At 39.6% G+C, this 22,903-nt stretch overlaps 1 protein-coding gene across 1 annotated transcript in view; it reads left to right on the top strand.

Moving 5' to 3' along the window:
* Positions 1–22,903, top strand: part of PKD2 (polycystin 2, transient receptor potential cation channel) — a 52,171-nt gene that overhangs the window by 13,924 nt on the left and 15,344 nt on the right. The window contains exons 3-7 of the mRNA XM_027853421.1: positions 1,627–1,760; positions 10,189–10,439; positions 14,427–14,651; positions 18,822–19,050; positions 21,063–21,230. Coding sequence (XP_027709222.1) covers positions 1,627–1,760; positions 10,189–10,439; positions 14,427–14,651; positions 18,822–19,050; positions 21,063–21,230 — 1,007 coding nt within the window. The remainder of the gene's footprint in view (positions 1–1,626; positions 1,761–10,188; positions 10,440–14,426; positions 14,652–18,821; positions 19,051–21,062; positions 21,231–22,903) is intronic.

Below are 22,903 nucleotides of genomic sequence, written 5' to 3'. Positions count from 1 at the left end.
CTGATGTTGGACACTACTTATCTCCTACAGTCATTAAGTAGTTGGTATAGAGTAGGCCCATCATCCTTTTGTATCACTACCTGCCTTATGTGTGCTGTTGCAACCTTTCCCGTTAAGAGACACTTTATCCTTCTGACTCCTTGATACAAAACACCTTCCAGTAATTCTCTGCAGAGGGATTCCATCTATCCCTTTCTCTACTAGGGCTCCACAACTTGTCCCTATATATACCTTCCTAGAGGACCTTAGTTGTCCAGTATATATACATATGTATTAATTATATATTAGACAAATATCTAATCTACATATGGATTGTTGATATATTTACATATATATCAATAGTTATAAATTTCCTCATGTACAACAATGCATCTAATTCTTCAAGTGTATAACTCAGATACTTTAAAAAAAATCACGAACAGCTCTTTTAAAAAGATTTTAATTCTAGCTCTAAAATTCAAAGTAATTTAGAAGATGTGGACTGTATTTTACCTGGCAGAGACAATGGGGAAATGGAGAGATAAGTTGGAGGATATGACTCGATGTGGTTTGATTGCTATCGCTGCCGAGCTGGGGTATTTTGCTGTATATTATCCTGCACCCTTAGTAGAGGATAGTGCACGTGGAAGAAGCACAGGATTTGGAGTCAGGCAAAATGCTGACCCAGATCTTCTCTGGCATTTGTCACATTTGTGACCTTGGGCAAGTCACTTAACTTAGCTGTACTTCAGTATTGTTACTTGTAAAAACAAGGGCATCAGACTTAGACCACTAGAATGATATACCAGCACTGAATTTGGAGGGAAGGCTCTGGGTTCAAAACCTGACTCTATCACCTTCTATCTGTATGACCTTGTACAAATCACTATCTTTTTGGGTCTCATTTTCCTCATCTGTAAAATAAAATGGATGAACTAAATGCCTTTTAAGGTCTCTTCAACCTCTCCATCTATGATCCTATGTCCCTTTTCAGTTTTAAGTCCTCTGGCCTTAGGATAATCATTCCTTAATGCATTAAGGTTCCCTTTAAGTCAATCAAGAAAAAAATAAGGATTTATTCATTATTATTAACTATGTGGCAAGCACTAAGTGCTAATGATACAAAGATTGAAAAGGAAAGCAGTACCTGTCTTCAAGGGGCTTAAAATTCTATCAGAGGAGATGTTATTTATATCAAAAGCATATATACATATACACCATGTACATATATATGCCTCTGGCTAGGAGGCGCTGAGTTTGTGCTGGAGGTTGACTGGTGTAATGAATAAATCATGAACTTTGTCCTTGGGGAGTTTAACTCTCTCAGTAGGGAAACACCCATGCACTTGTGAAACAGCTGCTGGAGATGATTACAAGTGACTTTGAGGGAAGCAGGCTGAGTCTTCATTATCTTTGTTTCTGCCAGCCAGGTTATTTGTGCATAATGCTTTGCTTTAATTAATGATTGTTGGATAATGAATCAGGCAGTGAGAGAACACTGTCAGATCATGTTGATTTCTTTTTTGTAAGCAGCCTGAAAGTATGAGATGGCAATCCTTCAGGATATCCACAAGGTACGTAATGAACTGAGTGATTGACTGTGTTTACTTGCTTATTCATGGTACCATTTCCTTTTGTGCCCTACAGTGACCTATGGGATGGTAAGTTCCAGCATGTACTACTACACCAGGGTGATGTCGCAGCTTTTCTTAGAAACACCTGTGTCTAAAATGGAGAAAACCAATTTCAAGACACTCTCCACAATGGAAGACTTCTGGAAGGTATTTGAAAATACTTCTCTTGATCACTGAAAAGTGTTGTTTGTCTTCATCAGCCTGGTCACACGGCTCTCCTGGGTAGCTGTGCTCATTAAGGCTGATGGCGAGGTGGAAAGAGCCTCGATCTGGAGTCTGAGCACCAGCGTTCAATCTCAGCTCTGCCAGAGATCTGTCTGTGGTTCCACACGGCATTGAGCAAGCATTTCAACCTTTCTGAGCCTCAGTTTCTTTATCTTTAAAATGAGGAAGCCAAGCTAGATGACTCTTCTTAGAGCCTGTCCTGGTCTAAATCTACGATTCTGTGAAATTCCCTTGTTTTGGACACGTGGCCTCTCAATGCATCCTGAGATCAAACAGGTGTCCTCCTGCCACACTGTTTACCCATATTGGACCTGCGATTCGTGAAAACCCCAAGATCGTCTTCATGTGAACCGCTCTCCAGCCACACTTGACCTCTCCTGTAATGAGCTAGTGAATTTGTTTTAACTCAAGTGTAGTAGACTACCAGCCTAGTTGTCTAGTGCTGTTATTCAGTTGTTTTTTCAGTCATGTCCAACTCTCCCTGATCCCATTTGGGGTTTTCTCAGCAGAGATACTGGAGTGATTTGCCCTTTCTTTCTCCAGCTCCTTTTACACATGAGGAAACTGAGGCAAACAGGATTAGGTGACTTGTCCAGGGTCGCACAGTTGTAAGTGTCTGAGGCCACGTTTGAATTCAGGTCCTCCTGACTCCAGGGCTGGCGCTCTATTCGCTTGTCCCACCTAGCTTCCCCTAGCAGTCTAGTAACTCTGTACAAAAGAAAATGAAATTAGTCTGGCATGACCTTTTGAGATTTTTCCTGTAGCTGTGCTGGCTGTTTGTGCTCATTGTTTTCTTTCCTAGCTGCTCACATACTATCCCTTTAACATATTCTAGAATTTTTCCAGTAACCAAAGCCAGGCTTGCTGGTATGTAGTTGGCAGATGCTATTGTCTTTTCTGTTTGAAAATTGGAACAATATGCAGCTGGGTTGTAATTAATATAAGTTTCAAATAATGCAAAATAGATTTAGTGTAAATGATAAAATTATATCAGGTCACATTTAATATAAGGCAAAATTCAATTAATGAAATGTGTGAATTAGTTGAGGATTTTAAGGTGCTGCTATGTCATCAGTCTGCATTTCTCTGTTGTCACATGTGGATATGATCTACTGCTGCAAACCATATTACATTTTTTTTTTAAAAAAAGATTCCTTCAAAATGGGAGAAAGAAGAATGCTTCAGATGGGAACACAGCTGATGCAAAAGAAGAGGCTTGTTCTTACAGTAAAACAAAAACTTGATGTAATTGAATGATATAATGTGGTCATTGTAGCTCTAAAATACAATGAAATGTTGGAATGCTGAATGCAAAATATGGAATATTATAAAACATGCAGGAAAAAATTTTTTAAAGAAAAAGGGAAAGAAGACAGAGAATTTGGAACTCAGTATTTTAAAAAAACAAATGTTAAAAATTTTTGCATGTAATTGGGGGAAAAAAGAATATAATTTTTTTAAAGCCAAAATCTCGTTAGCTTCTTGTGATTTGCTAGCAACGATAAAGAATATAGTGTTTCAGTGAGAGAAATGGAGTGTCTTTTAGCTGTATGGATTAAAGATGGTGATCAGAAATGCAGTTCTAGGGGCAGCTGGGTGGCCCAGTGGATAGAGCACCAGCCCTGAAGTCAGGAGGACCTGAGTTCAAATCCAGCCTCAGACCAAACACTTGACACTTACTAGCTGTGTGACTCTGGACAAGTCACTTAAACCCAATTGCCTAAAAAAAAAAGAAATGCAGTTCTTTTAGCAGAGCAGTCATTCAGAAGAAAGCTTCAAGTCTGTAAGGTAGTGAAAGACAATGGAAGTGAAATGGAAGTGAAACTCTTCCTCCTTGTCTATCACTTGAAACATTGAATTCAATAATATAATGTTAAAATTCCTGGACGAGTGACCAGTGCAGTTGAAGACAAAGAAGCTAAATATCCTGATGTTTTGAAGAAAATAATTGAAAAAGGTGGATATATTGATGAATAAAGTTTTAATGTGGCTGAAACAGGCTTATTCTGGAAATAAATGTCTTCTAGAACTTACTTTTCTCAGGAAGAAAATATTCAACATGAATTTAAAGTATTGGATACGCCTGATACTTTTATCGGGACGTAAGGAAGCATAGGATTTAAATGTAAACCAGGACTTGTTTTGTGGGCCTGGAAAATCCTCCAACTCTGAGAGGCTACATCGATCACTTTCTTTTCTTTGGTCAAGTAAGAAAACAAGTATGACGAAAGCTACTTTTGAATCTTTTTAAGTTTTTTAAGTTTTATTTTAGCCCAGCTGTTAAAAAATACTACAAAGACAATGATAGTGCATTTAAATTATTGCTGATTTTAGTCACCCAGCTACACGTAGGTTCACATAGGGAGTATGTAAAAGTATATAGATATTTTTTGCCACGAAACCCAGCATCTTTATTGTAGTCCATAGACTAAGGATCTTTGCAAATAAGTTGAAACAACCTTGCAACTTAGGTCTACTACTTTAGGAAAACTTTTGAACAAGCAATTGCTAAAATTAGAGGCATCTATTTAATTTCCTTTACTGACTTCTGGAAAAAAATATTAACATCAGAGGCGCAATCAGAAACATTCACTATGCTTGGCAACAAATTACTGCAATCAGCATTTGCTGGTGGATGTGGAAACACATTTTGCCACATTGTACAAATAGTAATTTTGAAAGTTTTCCCTCTCAGATGCAGACTGTTACAAATATTGGAAGGAAAGTTTGGCTTTGATAAACTAGAAAATGACAGTGTTTGGAAATTGCTGGATACACAGGCAGAAGAATTGACAGATTATAATCTTCATTTAGAATAACCAATGTTTGAAGAAGCTAACATGCACTGAATTGAATTGTATTGTTGATAAGAACAGGAAAATCCAAAGGGAGACAGCTGATTGTGGGAAATGAGATGTCAGAGCTAGAAATTAAAATGTACAAGTCATCTACATAGAAGTTGGACCTTTGAAAGTGGATGACATACATATGATAAAGCAGAAACCAAGGGAAAACGGACAAGACTCACACTGAATCCCACATTCTTCAGGAAGCCTTTCCCCATCCCCCACCTGCCTTTTCCTCTGAGATTACTTTTAATACATACTGGATATATCTTGAATATGCCTAATGTTTTCTCCCTCTTTCAAATATGAGCATCTTGAGGTCAGGGTCTGTTATTGGCTTTTTTTAATCCACAACTTTTAGCACCATACTTGGCACTTATTAATTTATGAATGAATGAATGAATGAGTAAATAAGTAAATAAATAAAAGCTAGCATTTATGTAGTTCTTTAAGATTTGCAAAGTATTTTACACATATTAGTTGATTTTATCCTCACAACAGCTCTGGGAAATAGGTGCTATTATTATCCCCATTTTAAAGATGAGGCAACTGAGGCAGGCGGAGTGACTTGCTCAGGGTCACACAGTAAGTATTTGAAGCCAGATTTGAACTCGGGTCTTCTTGATTCTATGTCCAGCACTCCATTCACTTAGCTACCACTAGTTCACCACTAGTTTAGCTTCTGCTGCTTTTTCCCTCCTAATTTTTTTAACATTTTTATTTAAAGTTTTGAGTTCCAAACTCTATTCCTCCCTCGCCTCCCTGAGATGGCAAGCAATCAGATATTGGCCATACATGTGCAATTATGTAAAACATTTCCATATTAGTCATTTGTACAAGAAGACCCAAATGAAAGAAAAAACCCGAAAAAGTGAAAAATAGCATGCTTCAGTCTGTATTCAATCAATATCAGTTCTTTCTCTAGAGGCAGGTAGTATATTTCATCATTAGTCCTTTGGGATTGTCTTGGTTCATTGTGTTGCTGAGAATAGTTAACTCATTCACAATTCTTCATTGAATGATATTGGTTACTGTGTACAACGTTCTCCTGGTTCTGTTCATTTCACTCAGCATCAGTTCATGTAAGTCTTTCCAGGTTTTTCTGAAATCATCGTACTTGTCATTTCTTATAGCACAATAACGTTCTACTACAACAATATACCACAGCTTGATTAGCCATTCCCCAATTGATGGGCATCCCTTTGCTTTCCAATTCTTAGCCACCACAAAAAGAGCTGCTATAAATATTTGCGTAAGAATAGTCCTTTCCCCTTTTTCTGGATGTCTTCGGGATATAGACCTAGCTGCGGTATTGCTGCATCAAAGGGAATGCATAGTTTTGTAGCCCTTGGGGCATAGTTCCAAATTGCTCTCCACAATGGTTGGATCAGTTCAAACTCCACCAGTAGTGAATTAATGTCCCAGTTTTCCCATATCCCCTCCAATATCTAACATTTTCCCTTTGTTGTCGTATTAGTTCTACTGCTTTTAATAGCTACTTTTGGACGAAAAGATGCAGTTTTGTTCCTTAATGCACTCAACTTTCCCCAGCTCTTAGTTCAGTTCACTTCCCAATTTAGCTATGCTCCATGCTCAGGTCTTCTCAAAGATCACAGCAGCATGTGGCAAGGCATTTTCTTACAAAGAGGAAATAGCAGTGAAGACTCCAAGGTCTGTTCCTAGAACTATCCCAAAGTCCCTCCTGGTCCCAGTTGTGAGAACTCTTCTCAGACCTAGTTTTGAGGTCTCTTCTGACCCTAGGAAGTCTGGTCCTGGTCACCTCTGCTACACTAGAGTCTCCAGTATGAAATTATCCCCCAAAATTGAACATTTCTTCCCGCCAAGTCACCATTGTGCAATATTTATTTGTCCCATAGTCCCTAAATAGTCCTAAGTAGAAGGCTTTCCAGCTCTCTACCTTAAAGATGTCATATTTGTCATATGCAAATTAGATGCTGGAAAACAAGATAATTCTGCCATCTTTATTCTGAGTGAGCCATCTTTTCCCTAGTGTTTCTCTCACAAGTGTCCTCATTTCTTACCCTGTCTATTAATAAAATTATTCAAATCAAAAAGGGATACCACTTTACATAGTGAAATCAGTCCTATCTGTTAACTGAAATCAGAAGGAGATGATGGGCAAAAATATGAATTAAATTTGAGGTGGCAAAAGGAATGTGGTTAAAGAGAAAAGGTTAGAGAGGAAGATGGAGGATGAAATCGTTTTTCAATATTTTGTCAAACCTCAGAACTCTGCACAAAAGGTAAACTCATTTCAGTGGTCTTCGCTAAGACACTAAGAAACCTAATGAGGTGTAAAATTGGAAATTGATTTTAGTTCTAAGACATAGTCAAGCTGGCATGAGTTAACTAACTCTTCCATGTGTGAGTCTAAACTCCTTTTTCTAACTTACTCATGTAACTTCACTCTCCATGTACATTCTGGAGAAACTTGCCTAAAGGTCAAACTTTTGTCTTGTAATGACTTCCACCCTTTACTCTGGTTGCCTTGATATTTGTACTCTGGGATCCACTCAGAAATTCCTTTCTTGATGCTGTATTATCTGTCATTGCTCTTCTATTCATACCCTCACCCCATGATTCTGTGGCAACAAAGTGACAGATCTTAGTTCTGCCCCTCACCCCTAACTTGGCTGTAGGAGACATAGTAAAGCAGAAGCCTGCTCTGCCTGGGGAAGTAGGGCTCGGTTAGAGGGGACCCCGGACATTGTAACAATGGATGTGGGGAAGAGGGGGGCTACATCAGGCCTGAAGGAAAGGAGATTGGCCTCCATCAGGAGCTAGGTTTATACCCCCAAAACTCATGTGGAGCAGGAATCAAGTCCAGTAAAAAGGGATTTCTTCAGCTTGGGAGGAGGCTGAGATATTTTTAAGGTCCAGCCCTCAGTGGAACCTCCATTAAAGGAGTCAAAAACTGAGTGATAGGGGGATATAAGGTGAAAAGAGCGAATTTTCTGATGATCTTAGGAGGAAGAAAACTCAATTAACCTTAAGCACAAGCAGAAAAATCACCAGGAAAGATATTAATAACAGTTGGGGAAAGATGGTCACAAGGACATCTAAAGGAGCCTGAACACATCTGATCCAGTAGTTCAAGACAAAGGAAATTGAACCAGTGCCTGATGAAGCAGAAGAGTCTAGATTCCTAAGAGAGCATGAAACCACAGCAGAATGTTCCTGAAAGGTTCAGGAAAAAATTTTTTTCTTAATTTCTTTCATTGCTTTCGTAAGCAGAATTTTTGACCTCCATAGCAGAAATAATTGGCAGAATTGAATAAAATGAATTCAGCATTGATTGCTTGCTCAGGTCCAGAAGGGAATTAGGAACTTTATTAGTATCAAAAACATTTGGAATAACTACTACTAGAAATGTTACCAGAAAGTCTACAAAGGTTGAAAAGAAAGATTTGCTGGGTAGCAGTAAGGGCTTTGTTGAAATTTGAGTATATTTGTTTATAGTGCCTTTCAAGTTTGTGAAGATGTTTTTCCCTCCTCAACTACTTTTCAACCTTCTCCCCACAAATTATTTTCACTAAATTTACTTAACAAAGCTTTTATAAAAATATTTTCAAAGATAAACTTAAATTCAGCTTTGTCAAAATTATCATAAATGTTTAAATAGTGGGAGTTTGAATTGACAAAGTACACAGAAAAAAGATAAGCAGAGAATGTGAAACTTGGAAAATCTTCATGAACCTGTGATTGCTTTTCATAGTCATGAAAAAATGTTTATTTTTTGATAAGCAAAAACCCTATTAATACTTGGGATCAGAGCTGCTGATATTATGGGAAAATTAATTTTTTTATTTTGACTGGGTTTTCCATTGACCCAAGAACTCTCATGAACCCAGCTCATGAGTTCTCTGTATTGGGAAGACCGGCACTTTTTCTCCCTCCATTACATCCTTGCCCTGATCTATAAAATACACTTGCCCATCTCTAACACTCATCAAGGTCAATGGCAATTCTACCCCCAGGCTAGAAAGGACCCTGGTTCTTAAGGACATCCAGGGGTGTGGTTGGGCCCTAGGAGACAAAACAGGCCCCTTCTTCAGTTAGTCCCTTGGGAGAGGGTGTGTTGGGGGTTCAAAGCCCCTACTGCTGTTCTCTCAGTGACTGCTGGTCCAAAGATTTTGGGACAAATGGAAGCCCCCTAGCTAGAGAGCTTAGAGTCATGACAAAGTATGTGCTTGAAATGAAATATTTAGTCCGGGTTGACGGTTGAGTCTTAGGAGAGTTAGGCGGAAGTCCCATTGCCTATTCTCCCAAACCCAGGGATGAGGTTTGGAAGTCTAAGCTTTTGGGAATCAAATCCTAAGAAGGGCATGAGGAACAAGGACTTGGGCATTGGCACTAGGAAGAGTGGTCCCAGAGTAAATAAGGAAATCACTATTGATTTGCAGCTGAATCAAAGCTGTGCAACTGTAAAAAAAAAAAAAAAAATTATATCCTTTGTATATGCCAGTGGGGTCTTACTATGTACTTTGCAAAATTCTGTTCTTTATATCCTGATTCATTGGAAATAGGCAGGTTCTGGGCAAGCAGGAGAGATCTCTCAGACCATTCCCTTAATACTAACAAATAATTAGTGATCTTCTATGTTCACATTATATGAGAGATATTCCACAGCATACTTTGAAAAGTGTTGCTGTTCAGTTGTGTCTGACTCTTTGTGACCCCATGGACCATAGCATGCCAGGCCCTTCTGTCCTCCACCATCTCTTGAAGTCTGTCCAGGTTCATGTTCATTGTTTCCACGACACCATCTATCCATTTCATCGTCTGCCATCCCCTTCTCCTTTTGCCTTCAATCTTTCCCAACATCAGAGTCTTTTCCATTGAGTCCTGTCTTCTCATTATGTGGTCAAAATATTTAATCTTCAGCTTCAGTAGTTGACCTGTAAATAGCCTGAATTGATTTCTTTAAATATTGACTGATTTGATTTCCTTCCTATCTAAAGGACTCTCAAAAGTCTTCTCCAGCACCACAATTTGAAAGTGTTAGTTCTACAGATGGGGCTTTCCTTATAATCCAACTCTCACAGCCATGTATTGCTACAAGAAAAGTCATAGCTTTGATTATCCAGACTTTTGTCAGCATCCAGGCCCAGTGCTCTATCCACTGCACATTTAGCTGCCCCACTTTGAAAACTACTGATATACATAATAAAATGACATGTATAACCAGGAGACTCAAATAAACAAGTCTATCTTATTATTCCCCTGGGACAAACTGTCAGAACCATAACAGGTTAGGATAAAAATAGGGAATACAAGGCACATCTACACTGGCAAGAACCAGAAATAATGGAGAGATAATTATGGCAACAGATTTATTTCAGGGCCCCTCTGGTCCCTGAGAACTCTAATTGTACTAGGGCAGTGTACACTCAGATTGCTCAGGTGGCAACGTGGAAATTTTTGGCAGCAGAAAAGGTATTTGCTGATATTTTGACTTTTCAGACCTTTTCTTTTCCTTTCAGTTCACGGAGGGCTCTTTGCTGGATGGCCTGTACTGGGAGATGTGGTACAACAACAGAACGGTAGCTGAAAACCGGAGTTTCATTTACTATGAGAATCTGCTATTGGGAGTGCCCCGAATCCGTCAGCTGAAGGTCAGAAATGGGTCTTGCTCTATTCCCCCGGACTTGAGAGAGGAGATTAAAGAGTGTTATGATGTCTATTCTGTCAGCAATGAAGAAAGGGCTCCGTTTGGTCTCCAGCATGGAACAGCGTACGTACTTCTTCCTCCTCACAGGCATTTGTGCTTTCTCTCCTGTTTCTCCTATGCTTCCGTTCGTTCTTTAGCAAATAGAAAATGTTGTCAGTAATTTTCCAGTGCTTATAACCCTAGACTTTGCCAAGCAGACTCTTATCTTTTTCAGAATGTATCCACCCCTGAGTTTAATATGCATGTTGCCCTTTCAGTCTCTGGTTCACAGAATTTTGGAATTGTTGGGAATAGCTGAAGAATCCTCTCTGTACTATAACAAACAAGTGGTTGGGTGTCCCACTGCACTTGTGTCAAGCCCAGCTTTGCCTCTTTGACACATCTACACATCACTCTTAGTTCTGCCCTTTGGTGCCAAGCAGAAGAACTCTAATTCCTCTTTTGTGTGATGGCTTTTTAAATATATTACTATGACGTAGGGGCAGAGTCAAGTTGGCAGAGTAATGGGAAGAAGTACAGCCTAGCTCTCCCGACAGACCTCCTCCACGAAGATGTAAAAAACACCAGACAGAATTCTGATTGGGAAATCCAAGAAAAAGTCACAGTGAGTAATTTTACAGTCCAGGGGGACTTAGGGAGATAGAGAGGTCTACAGACGCTAAGGAATGGTCTGGCCAGGAGATCATCACACGGTGAGCGTGATAGCACCCAGGGACTGAAAGAAAGTTCAGACTGAGCACTGGGGCAAGATAAGATCCAAGGGGATCCTTGCACCTACAACAGGGATAGGTGCAGGAATAGGCGTCATTAGCAACTCTGTCACTCATAGTGTAATTGCAGGTTAGACTGGGGGGGGGATCTGCACACGGGGTGATGAAGAGTGATCACTGATAGGCCCTATCATAGCAAGGAACGAGAACTGAAGGACGCAGTAGCTGTGAGAATATAACTTCTAGGGCAGAGCAGGAGCTTCATTCTCCCTCCAGCCCAGGAAACTTTCAGTAAAATGACCAAGGCAGGAATCGCAGACCAAAGAGGAGCTTACAGTTGAGTTGCTCTGAACCCGCAAAACTTCCCAGCAAATGAATACGGCCCGAGTCCTTTAGCAGTCTACTGAAATCTCTACCCAAGGATAACCCATCAGACTCCAACTTGGGTCAGGAACTTGCAGAGCTCAAACCGGGGGGGATAGTGAGTAGACTTATCCCTGGATTGCTTCACTTTGGGAGCACTGAGAGCTTGCAGGCCCCTGGCCTGAGCTGTGAAAGCAGCAGGACAGAAGAGAACAGAAGCTCAGCCCAGCCATTCCCCCTAGAACCACAGAGAATCCAGCACTAACGTGAGGTGTAAAATCAAGAAGCAGGCTTAAAGAATGAGCAAATAGAAAATGAATCCCACCACAAAGAGCTGTTATGGTGGTATGAATCCTCAAGACACAAACCTGGAAGAGAGTGACTCTAACGCATCTAGAAACAAAGCTTCAGAGAAAAATGCAGCTTGGATACAAGCCCAACCAGAGTTTCTGGAAAAGTTAAAACAACAGCTAAAAACAAGTTTAAAAAAGCTAAAAATAGGGGCGGCTAGGTGGTGCAGTGGATAGAACACCAGCCCTGGATTCAGGAGGATCTGAGTTCAAATCCGGCCTCACACACATAACACTTACTAGCTGTGTGACCCTGGACAAGTCACTTAACCCCATTGCCTAGCCAAATAAACTAAAAATTATTATAAAAACCAAATGAGAGTGGTAGAGGAAAATATAGGAAAAGAAATGATAGCTATGGAGAAAAGATATGAAAAGGGAATTAATAGCTAGAAATAAGAAACAAAACTTTAGCCAAGAAAGTAACTTTCTGAAAGTTAGAATTGACCACATAGAAGCTGATGACTCCTTGAGAAATCAAGAAATATTAAAATAAGGTCTAAAGACTGAAAAAAAAAATAGAAGAAAATGTGAGGTATCACATAGCAAAAACAGCTGACTTGGAAAACACTTTAAGGAAAGATAATTTAAATATCATCAGATTCCCTGAAAACTATGACCAAAAGAGCCTAGACAATATATTTCAAGAAATCCTAAAAGAAAACTGCCCAGATCTCTTAGAACCAGAGGGCAATTTGCCAGTAACCTCAAAATGAAAACTCCTAGGAATATCATAGCCCAGATCCAGAGCTCCTAGAGCAAAGAAAAAAATACAAACATCCAGAAAGAAAAAAATTCAAGGAGCCAGTCAGGTCACAAATGATTTAGTAACCATTAACATAAAAGGATCAAAAAACTTGTAATAGGATATTCCACAAGGCAAAAGGTATTCTTGTAACCAAGAATAACTTATCTAGCAAAACTGAGTATAATCCTACAAGGGGAAAAAATAGATTTTTAATGAAATAGAGGATTTGCAAGCCTTTCTGATGAAAAGACCAGAGCTGAATAGAAAATTTGGCATGCATACACAGAAGTCGAGAAGCATTTAAAAAAGAAATCAACATGACCAAGAAATCATAAGGTTAAACTGTTAAACTTTACATTCTTATGGGGGGAAATGATACATGTAGCTCTGTCATTATCAGGAGTCATAGAAAGAGTGCCTGAAGGAATTCTGCTTTGTTTTGATAATCTTAAAAGAAGAATGGAATGGGTGTGAGAAAAGAATACATTGAAGGAGGAAGGGAGAGAGAAAATAAGGAAAATTATCTCACATAAATGGGGTGGGCAAGGAAAAGTCTATATAATGAGGGAAAAGTTGGCACTGGGGGGATGGGCAACATTTGAACCTCAAATGTGCTAATCAGAGGAAGAAAGAATTCTCTCTCTCTCTCTCTCTCTCTCAGCCCTTTAGGGAAGGGACACCAGAGGGAAAGATGAGAAGGAAAGAGGAGAATAAGACGGAGGGTAGGTGAAGGGATTAGGAAATACTTTTGGCAAAACAAACTCTTAAAGAGGGAATAAGGGAAAGACAGAAAGTGGAGGAAGAAAAATGTAAGATGGAAGGAAATTCACGATTAGCGATCATAATTGTGAATATGAATGGAACGAACTCACCCATGAAATAGAGGAGAGCAGAATGGATTAGAAACCAGAATATAACAACACATTTTTTTGGGGGGGGACCCAAATTTGAAGCAGAAAAATGAGTACAGTTAAAATAAGGGGCTGGAGCAGAGTGTATTATGCTTCAAACTAAAGTAAAAAAAGCAGAGGCCAGTAGTCATGTTCTGAGACAAAGCAATAGCAAATATAGCCCTAATAAAAGATAAACAGAAAAACTAGATTTTGCTAAAAAGGTACCATAGGCAATTAGTATCATTATTAAATATGTACACCAAAAGGCAAAGCACGTTTGAGAAGTCAACCAGAGAAATGACTGAAATGTCCATTCCCTTTGAACCAGAGACTCCATTATTGGGCTTATACCTCAAGAATGCATTCAATAAGAAGAAAGTCCCCCTATATACCAAAATATTTGTACTAGAAGTTTTTGTTATTGCTAAGAATTGGAAACAAAGTAGAGGTCCATTGATTGAGAAATGACTAAGTAAATTGTGGTACATACATGTAATGGAATATTACTGGGCTGTAAGAAGTGATGTATGTGATAGATAGAGAGAAGCATATACTAGTTACAATGTAGTGCAATGATTGAGAGTTGTAAATCACAGGTTCTGAATGAACATTATTACGAAGAGTAATCTGCATAGATCAATGAAGAAGAAAATGAGTTTACCTATCTTAGCTTATCTTATATTGATTACATTTTAGGATGGTTCTTTCCTGACCCGTAAATTTCACCAGTAAGTTATCTTTAAAAAGTATTGTAGGATGGGTTACTTCTGGAAAACTTCTAGAGAAAGCTAATTCTGTATGTTCAATTGTTGTTAAGTATCCATTTATAGAAAATATTACTTCCTGATCTTGTCTCTGTTTGGAGCTTCAGCTCTCATGGGTGCTCTTGTAACTGACCCTGATTTATTACATAGTTTCTGTACATCTTTATAGTTGCTAAAAGTGGTGACTGTGATGTTTTGTTTTTGTTTTGTTTTTTTACTTAGTTGGACATACACAAATGAAAAAGACTTAAATGGGAGTAGTCACTGGGGACTGATTGCAACATACAGTGGGGCTGGCTATTATCTGGACCTGTCGAAAACCAGAGACGAAACTGCAGCACAGATCGCTAGTCTGAAGAAAAACACCTGGTTAGACAGAGGGACAAGGGCAACTTTTATTGACTTCTCAGTATACAATGCAAACATTAATCTCTTTTGTGTAGTCAGGTATGTATTTTTGTGATCATGTTGTAAATCTTGGTTTGCGTGTGGATGTATGTGATGATACATTCTTGGAGTATTTACAACTATAAGGGTCGTAAGATTCAAAATGGATGACAAAGAATGGGCTGTACTGATAAAGAAAAGAAAGGGCAAAATTGTTTTGTGGTATACTGAGTGTTTCTTGGATATGTGGATTAAAAGTATTAAATCATAGAACCTTAGAGTACGAATGATTATCTAGTGTAACTACCCTGGGAGAAAAAGCTATGTTTTTCTACCATCTGTCATTTAAGAGAATTAGTCCTCTCTGTGCCATAGTCATGTCTCATGACCTGACCTTTAGTCAATGCTTATTTTCCTAAGTTTGCCATCGTCTGCTGGTATCTGTTCCATTTAATATACAAACTCAGGTGGGGTGGAGAGTGTATTAAGTATTCTGTAAATAATCAAGGTCACAACTCATGCTAAGTACAGACTAAAGATAGGCTAAATGCATTTCTCAACTTCTGTATTTCAGAAGACAGGTCAACTTTGGATAAAAATAACCCTTCTCATTGAAAGCAGGACAACTCTGACTTTCCCACTGTCCGCTTAATACGAATGCGTGTCACTTAACTTCTGTAGTTTTTGATTTCCTCATCTGTGAAATGAGGGATTGACTAGATTATCTTTAGGATGTTATGATTATTCTGTACAAAGATATAGCAGTGGGTTGACAACCAGATAATCCATCACCCAAAGGATCAAAAAACTATTTAACTTTTTGTAAGGACGGTTAAATTACAGACAAAAATGAGAGCTCATACATGCCTGCAAAGTCATTTCTAATCATAGATGGTGCAATGGGGAAAGCGTTAAGTCTAGAAGCAGATAATTTCTATCACCTGCCTTGAGTTGTAAGGAATTCCTCAAGGCTGAGGCTGCATGAGAAGGAAGTGATAGAAGGATGGGGAAGCACACAGTCTGCGGGATGAGAAAAGTTTTAGGGGATGAAAGAATCACTGTGCATGAAATCAGCAATACTGTAGGACTGAGGGAACCAAGAGTCTCCAGCTACCTCTGGCCGCCATCCAGAAGAGAATGATACTGAACTACTATTATTAGTTGCTAATCTCAAAGAACTAATTGTATTACTGATTTAATAATAATCCTGTCTTCTCCTCATCTGTAAGATTCAACTTTGATATGCCCACACAACTAGATTTTTTCATCCCTAAATTTGCACAGTTGTAGATCAGTTTTTACAGAAAATATCATGTTAGATCTTATAGTATTATTTACAAAAAGAAAAAAGAATGATTGCAATGATTGCTGAGCTCTGTTTAGAGCACGCCTAAACGGGAAGTGGTGTGTGGCTTCTTTGAGGATGGGAAAGGCAAAAGCAGCCAATAGTTCCATCTTGCTCTGTGTTAGTGGCTGTGTGTGGGTTTAAATAAAAGCTACCCTTGAACTTTCCTTCCCATGCTTTGAATATGAATAATGATACTACCGTCTCAGACTTTCAGAGATGCTAGGTCAGGATGTGCCAGGTAAATGGGCATGTGAGGGAACTAAATGAAGAGTGTGTCTCCCCTAGTCATATTTACACAGAACTTGTACCTATGTGTTCACACTATTCCACTGAAAAATCTGTCATGTAAAAAAGGAAAAAGGGTAAAAATGAAAGGGCTGGAAGAGTTTCCCTATTTTTTTAGTCTCAGTTTAATCCAACCCCCATCTTAACCCTCTGTTAAATTATGGTTGTGGCTATAGAGGATCAATGAAATGTAGCTGCAGGGATGAAGTATGACCGTTTTGTTCTGTAACAGAGCAGTAGCATCAAAACTGAGGGCACTCCGAGGCCAGTTTTGGTCCTAGCTGTTAATGACTCTACTGGAAGTCTTAGGCAGATCATTTCACATCAATTTTCCATTGATGGAAGGAAGATAGGACTAATCCATATCAGAAGTTTAATGATCATGATCCCCACTCACATTATATGTAGAGATACCCTAGGTCAGTGCTACCGATATGACTAATTAGAGGGGAAGGTGCCTTTCACTTTCCTTACACTGCTGTCTATAGCCTGAGAGGTGAAAACACCTCAGAGCCGCTAGAGTCCAGCCAGAAAAACTGACCAGGGTCCCAGGATTATGGTTTTGGTTTTGCTAAAAAGAGTTTAATGCTCCTTCAGGGGCTCTGCAAAAGTGGCCCTACTCATTGCAGAACTGTCGTGAAGGCTCCCTAAAGGGGGACGTGAATATCAAGGCCCCATGTTCCTTATTGTGAATTGCCAAGGTGCGTGTGTTCTCGGGAGAGTATGTGCTGCTTTTCCACTACAAGCTCTGTGTGCAGTGGCGAAGGGCTTAAGCTTGGGATGCTGTATTTTTAAAACCATTATAGCTTAGTAAGTACCTCTGATTAAGAATGAAGCTGTGGACGCTTAAGAACTACAGTGTTAGGAGTGTATTTCCCCCTCTACAAGACTTGTAGCAGCCTGCATGCCCTAGCCGGTCAGCATGAAAACAAGTTCAGTGAGAAGCCCAGAGAAGAAAACAGATGGAGGAGGGAAGAGGTGCACTTGAAGGACCTTCTCATTTAGTCCTATCTTGTCATTTTATTAGATGACGCACTGATGCCCAGAGATGCTAAATGACTTCCCAAAGTCACGTGTCCAGTTAGTGCCCAAGCCATGACTAAATTCGTAGACTTAAGACTGCAAAGAATCTCAGACATCATTAATTACAACTCCTGCATTTTACAGATGAGGGAACTGAAGACCTGAGAGGTTAAGTGACTCCCTCATAGTCACACAGCTAGTTGGTTTGTAAGGCAGTGTTAACATCCTGGTCTCTGGCCACTTTGCTATGCTGACACCTGGTCTCTGCAGGATTGTTTAAAATTTAGTTGCCAGGCTGACATAAATAAAGGTCAGTATTTTTCATCCAAATTATAGAGAAGGGTAAAGGAATAAATTAATTGTTCTGAATCTAACAATAAGTTAGTGTTGTAGGGAGACCGAGTTACTGGGAAGATCTCTTTACCTCAGGGTAGTGATACCATGGTATCACTAGTAGCACGACCTTTGTGTAGTATAAAGCTGACAAGAAAGACTGTTAGTAAATTCTCCTCGTTTAAATATTTACCACCATCATCAGAGACATTGAGTGTACAGGTATACTTCACCTCTTTGTCAATAATAGCCATTTAATGAGAATAGCCTTCCAGACTGATTATTAAAGAATTCAATGCTGCTAGATGCCTCTTAGCATCTACAGCTAGGCAGTTAACCCTTTCAGTCATTATCTGTTAGTGTACCCTAACAGTTCTGCCAGATTTGGAGTTATATCCAGTGTTTGGCCAATCCATATCCAGTCTCCTATGTCATTTTAATTCCAGTGAAGGGGGAAACATATCCTTCCGCCCCAAGTGGATGGTCTAGCAGCTTATGCCTGGGAAAGAGATTGATACAAAGGTCTTCTGCCCTGTGTGAAGTTATCATTTCTTGGTGCTTCTCCAAAGACCATCCCACGTCCAAACATATGATTCTATTAATGCAATAAAAGATCAGTTTCTGAAAAGATTTTTTTATTAGTATCTCAAATAGTTAAATTCTCTCCATGCAAGCAATGAGATTTTTTTTCTGAGTCCCTAAAGATACCAGTCAATGAAATATGCTTTTATTAAATACTCAGTAGGTATCAGGCATTGGAGTAGGGGTGGTGAGGGAATGGGGGTGGGATAGGAGATAAGGGGGCGAGGCATAGGGGAGACAAAAACAAAAAAAAATTCCTTTCCTTCAAGGATTTTACATTTTATCTGGGAGGCAAGAACATACACAAGCATATATAAAATAAATGCAAATAAATCTAAAGTAATTTTGAGGGGAGGCTACTGTAAGGGCAATCAGGAAGGGCCTCCTGTTGGAGGTGGTGTTTGAGCAAAGCTTGGAGAAAACTAGGCATTCTGAGAAGTTTCCCCATGGAGCTGGAGTGCATGCCAGGCAAGTACTTATTAGCAAGTTAGTAATGTTCCAAGGGTGCCCTTGCAGTGAACGAGGCAGCTTTGGGAATGGTTTGTGGAATCTTGCTCATTACTTTATATGATGCTTTGTATATATGTGCTGGATAAGAACAGGCTACCGTCTTTATTCGGAGATATTCACTTACAGCTTTTTCTTTTACTGCAATATAGATTATTGGTTGAGTTCCCAGCCACTGGTGGAGTGATTACATCTTGGCAGTTTCAGCCCGTGAAGCTGATCCACTACATCTCAACATTTGATTTCTTCCTGGCCACCTGTGAGATCACCTTTTGTTTCTTTATCCTTTACTATATAGTGGAAGAGATTTTGGAAATTCGTATTCACAAATTGCACTATTTCAGAAGTTTCTGGAATTGTCTGGATATCATGATTATTGCGGTAGGTTCTAATGCAATAACCATATACCTTATTTACTTATTTTATTATTCTGAATTTAACAAACACCAAAAAAAAAAAAAGAGGAACACATTTATATGCCAAATAGAACAGAAAAAGAGGGTTATATTTGAAACCAGGTATTCTGTTGTACACAGTTTACTTTCCTTTTTAAAAAGTATGTAATAAATTTAACATGTTACTTTCAAAACTTCCCTGATTGTCTGTTTCCCTCTAAATGTCCTTCAGGTCCCTTCTATTAATTTTAAAATTTCTTCAATAACCTTCTTTTCTTGCACAGTCCTTTTCAGAAATAAAATAGTAAAGCAAAATAAATCCACACATTTTCCATGGCCCAAAATGAACACTTGTTCTATACCTTGGTCCATCCACTGTCTTGTCAGTATATGTTAATATGCTTCATCATTAATCCTTTGAAGTCATGGTTGGTCATTGTATCGATCAGAATTCTTATTACCGTATAAATCATACTCCTAGTTTTTAAAAATCAACTAAAAGATTTCCTAGCACCTTCTTTTAGAGAATCTACAAGCCTCCACATTTAATAGGAGGATGGATTTAGAGCTGAAAGGGACCTTAGAAGTCATGTGGTCCAACCTACTTGTTATACAGATAAGGAAACCAAGACCTCTTTGGGTGAAGTGATTTGCCCAAGGTCACGCAGAAGTAGCAGAGTGGCAGCCAGTGGGCGTCAGGTCCTCTGGCTCTAGACCCCACTAGATCCCTGTGCTATCTGCCTCTCAGTTTATATAGAATTTGATGATTCTCTAGTTCCATAGCATACTATCTATTTTACACACACACACACACACACACACACACGTATTTTTTTAACTGTACTTAACCCAGATATCTCTCCTGAGTTAAGTCCTCCTTCCTCTCAGTTAGAAAACTAGTGAATCATCTGCCTACCCAGATTTGGCGCCATGAGGGAAAGAGATTATAAACGACAGTACCCATAATACATTTCTCAATCTAGAAGCCTTTTACAGGTATCTTGCTCATACGCGCAGGGTGTTGCCGCTTGAAATTCCTTTAAGTTGTTCATACCCCAGTTTCATTTGATACAATTAATTTTATAAAGTCTCAGTACAAAATCAGAACTATAAGCCTTGCTTTATCTTAGCCTCCTCATTGTGTGGAGCCTGTGGCAGCATGCTGTAAGCCCTAATGGGTCTTTTTAAGGTGAAAAGGAATTGGTTATGAAACTGGTGATGGTGTTCTAGGGCCAGCTTGAATAAACTAGGAGATCACCAGATTGATGCCTGGGTAATAATTTTTTTGGCTACAGTGACTCAGAGACACCATCTTCTAATGGATAGAAGAGTTGTGATCTGCATTGTGGACTTAATGCTGACACTAATGAAACCATAGATCCTAAACACATTGAAGAATGCTGTTTTTTGGTTTTTTTATTCTTAGGGCTATCTATTTGAAGATTATTATTCTTTAGGTTTTATTTCCTAAACATACACACACACACACACACACACACACACACACACACACACACACACTGACTGACTTTGGGCAGCACTCATGCTTTCTGACTAAAATATATTGAGTGATAGCCATGTAACGGTATGGATTATAATGGCTAATTTTGGCCCTAAAGAAAATGGGGAGGGAGGAAGGAAAGGAAACATGCATTAAATGCCTACTATATGTCAGGCATTATGCTAAGTACTTTACAACTATTATCTTATTTGAAGAAAGGAAAAATGTACCTCCTTCCCTTCTTTGCAAAGGTAGAGCACTATGGTTGCAGAACATTACATATTTTGTCCAGCTTAGCTGATATTTTAGCTGAATCACCTTCCTTCTCTCTTCTTTTGTTATTGCTTGTTGGAAGGCATGACTCTGGGGAGAGGCATGGAGAGATATATATTGGCAAATAAGGTGATATAAAAACAAAAGATAACAATGATTTTTTTTAAGTTTATGGTCTTAAGACAACGGAATTTGTAAATATTGATCCTATTTCTTTCTTCTAGCTGTCAATAGTAGCTATAGGAATTGACATCTACAGGAAATCCAATGTGGGATTGCTGCTGAAATACCTTGAGGATCAAAATACTTTCCCCAACTTGGAGCCTCTAGCATACTGGCAGATACAGTTCAATAATGTGACAGCTGTAATGGTCTTCTTTGTTTGGATTAAGGTAATTTATGTGTTTCACATAGTCTGAGGCATAAAGTTAAACTATGGGATTAGCAGACATATAATTGATCTCATTGTCAATAGCTTACTACACTCTTGCAGGACTTAGTCAATGTCTGTTAATACGTGAAACTTGCTAAGTCTTGTTCTATATGAAGAAGGCTGTACGGCCTCAGCCCAGAGTAAACACATGAGTGCTCCAGACTGCTGAGTGATCATTGGAATGGGGTCTGGTTTTGACCAGGGAATGCAAGGAGAAAGTGATTGGTTTTTGCTGAGCAGAAAAGTGAGGATGGTGGGACACAGGACAGGTGAAAAACTAGACATGGTAGTGCTCAACGATAACCATCTCTTTTCCATCTGGATTCTGCAGAATCTTATTCCGAATTTAATTTGGAACACACACTGCGCAGAGCTTAAAGGGACCTGTGAGTCTATATAGTTTAGCTGCCACACTCATTTTATAGTTGGGAAGCCTTAGGCCTAGGGGGGTTAAATCATTTACTGGAGTCATATGGTAAGCATCAGAGCCAGGGTTTAAACCTGGGTCCTCTGACTTCAGAGCCAATGTTCCTTCCATTGTGTTTGCTGTGTAGTAAAATATTCGGTGGGGTTTTACAGCCTGGGTTCCTATTTGGGGCTCCAAATTGCAGGATCCAGCATCTTATCCCATACCTCATGTACATCTCAATCAATCAGTAAGTATTTATTGATTGACTACTCTGTATCATGCACCAGAGAAACAAAGAGAAAAGAGAAATAACACTTGTGGTCAAGGATCTCATACTTTCTCTGGGTGTAGAACATGTATCTAAGTGTATGTGCAATAAGTCCAACGTAATTTGGGGGTGGTGTATAGAGTACCGACTGCCTCACGTAGCATGCCAAGAGGATTGTGGGAACCTACTGGGATGCAGAAGATCCCAGAACCCCCTAAAATACTCCCTCGTGGCTTAGAATGTGCACCTCCACCAACAGATAGAAAAGATGACCTCTAGAATCTCCCACCAAATCCAGGAATCCACAAAAGGACTCCCACAGTCCTGCAGAGGTCCTGTAACACAAAAGGTAGGGAAGAGGAAGCTCCTTCAACCTTCAGGCAGTTCCGCCTTTCCCTGCCCGCCCGAGCTCAGCAGTCCCCAGACTTAGCCCGAGCCTTGCCTGATTCTGTGGCTTTAGGAGAGCCACATTTGAGGCTTCTGGGTTTGTGGCGTACCCGGACTGAACCAAAAAGCACCGCATTCCAAACCAAATCCATGTCTGGCTGACTGAGCCCAGCTCCAGATACCATCTTCTGGGCATGCGAGGCAGGTACATACAACCTAGCACTCCCAGCCTGAGCCGAGCGAAGCCATCCTGAGCAGCACCTGAACACAGACCTAGCCTTGGTGAGCAGAAAGAGCAGAGTCAACCCACGCGGGGTCAAATGGTACCAGTGGCCCAAGCCCAGCTTTGGGAGAAGGGTCCTGGGCAAAATCCAGCCTGAATAGTCCTGACACTGTGTCAGGAGCCCAACAAAGGAGTAGCCCAGTAGCAGGGAGGAAGGACCCCAGGTATCGCTAAAAACAGAGAGGTGCTAGAGTGCTGTAACAGCCCCAGCTGGAACCAGAACAGCCCCAGAGTCCCTTGAAGGAGAGGCTTCATCTTGCCCACCACTATCCTCAGGACAATGGA

This window comes from Vombatus ursinus, unplaced genomic scaffold (assembly GCF_900497805.2).
Source record: "Vombatus ursinus unplaced genomic scaffold, bare-nosed wombat genome assembly UNPS02009975.1, whole genome shotgun sequence".
In the NCBI taxonomy this organism is placed as follows: domain Eukaryota; kingdom Metazoa; phylum Chordata; class Mammalia; order Diprotodontia; family Vombatidae; genus Vombatus; species Vombatus ursinus.
Note: the sequence above shows the minus strand (reverse complement) of the source record. Positions and strands in the feature narration are given on the sequence as shown.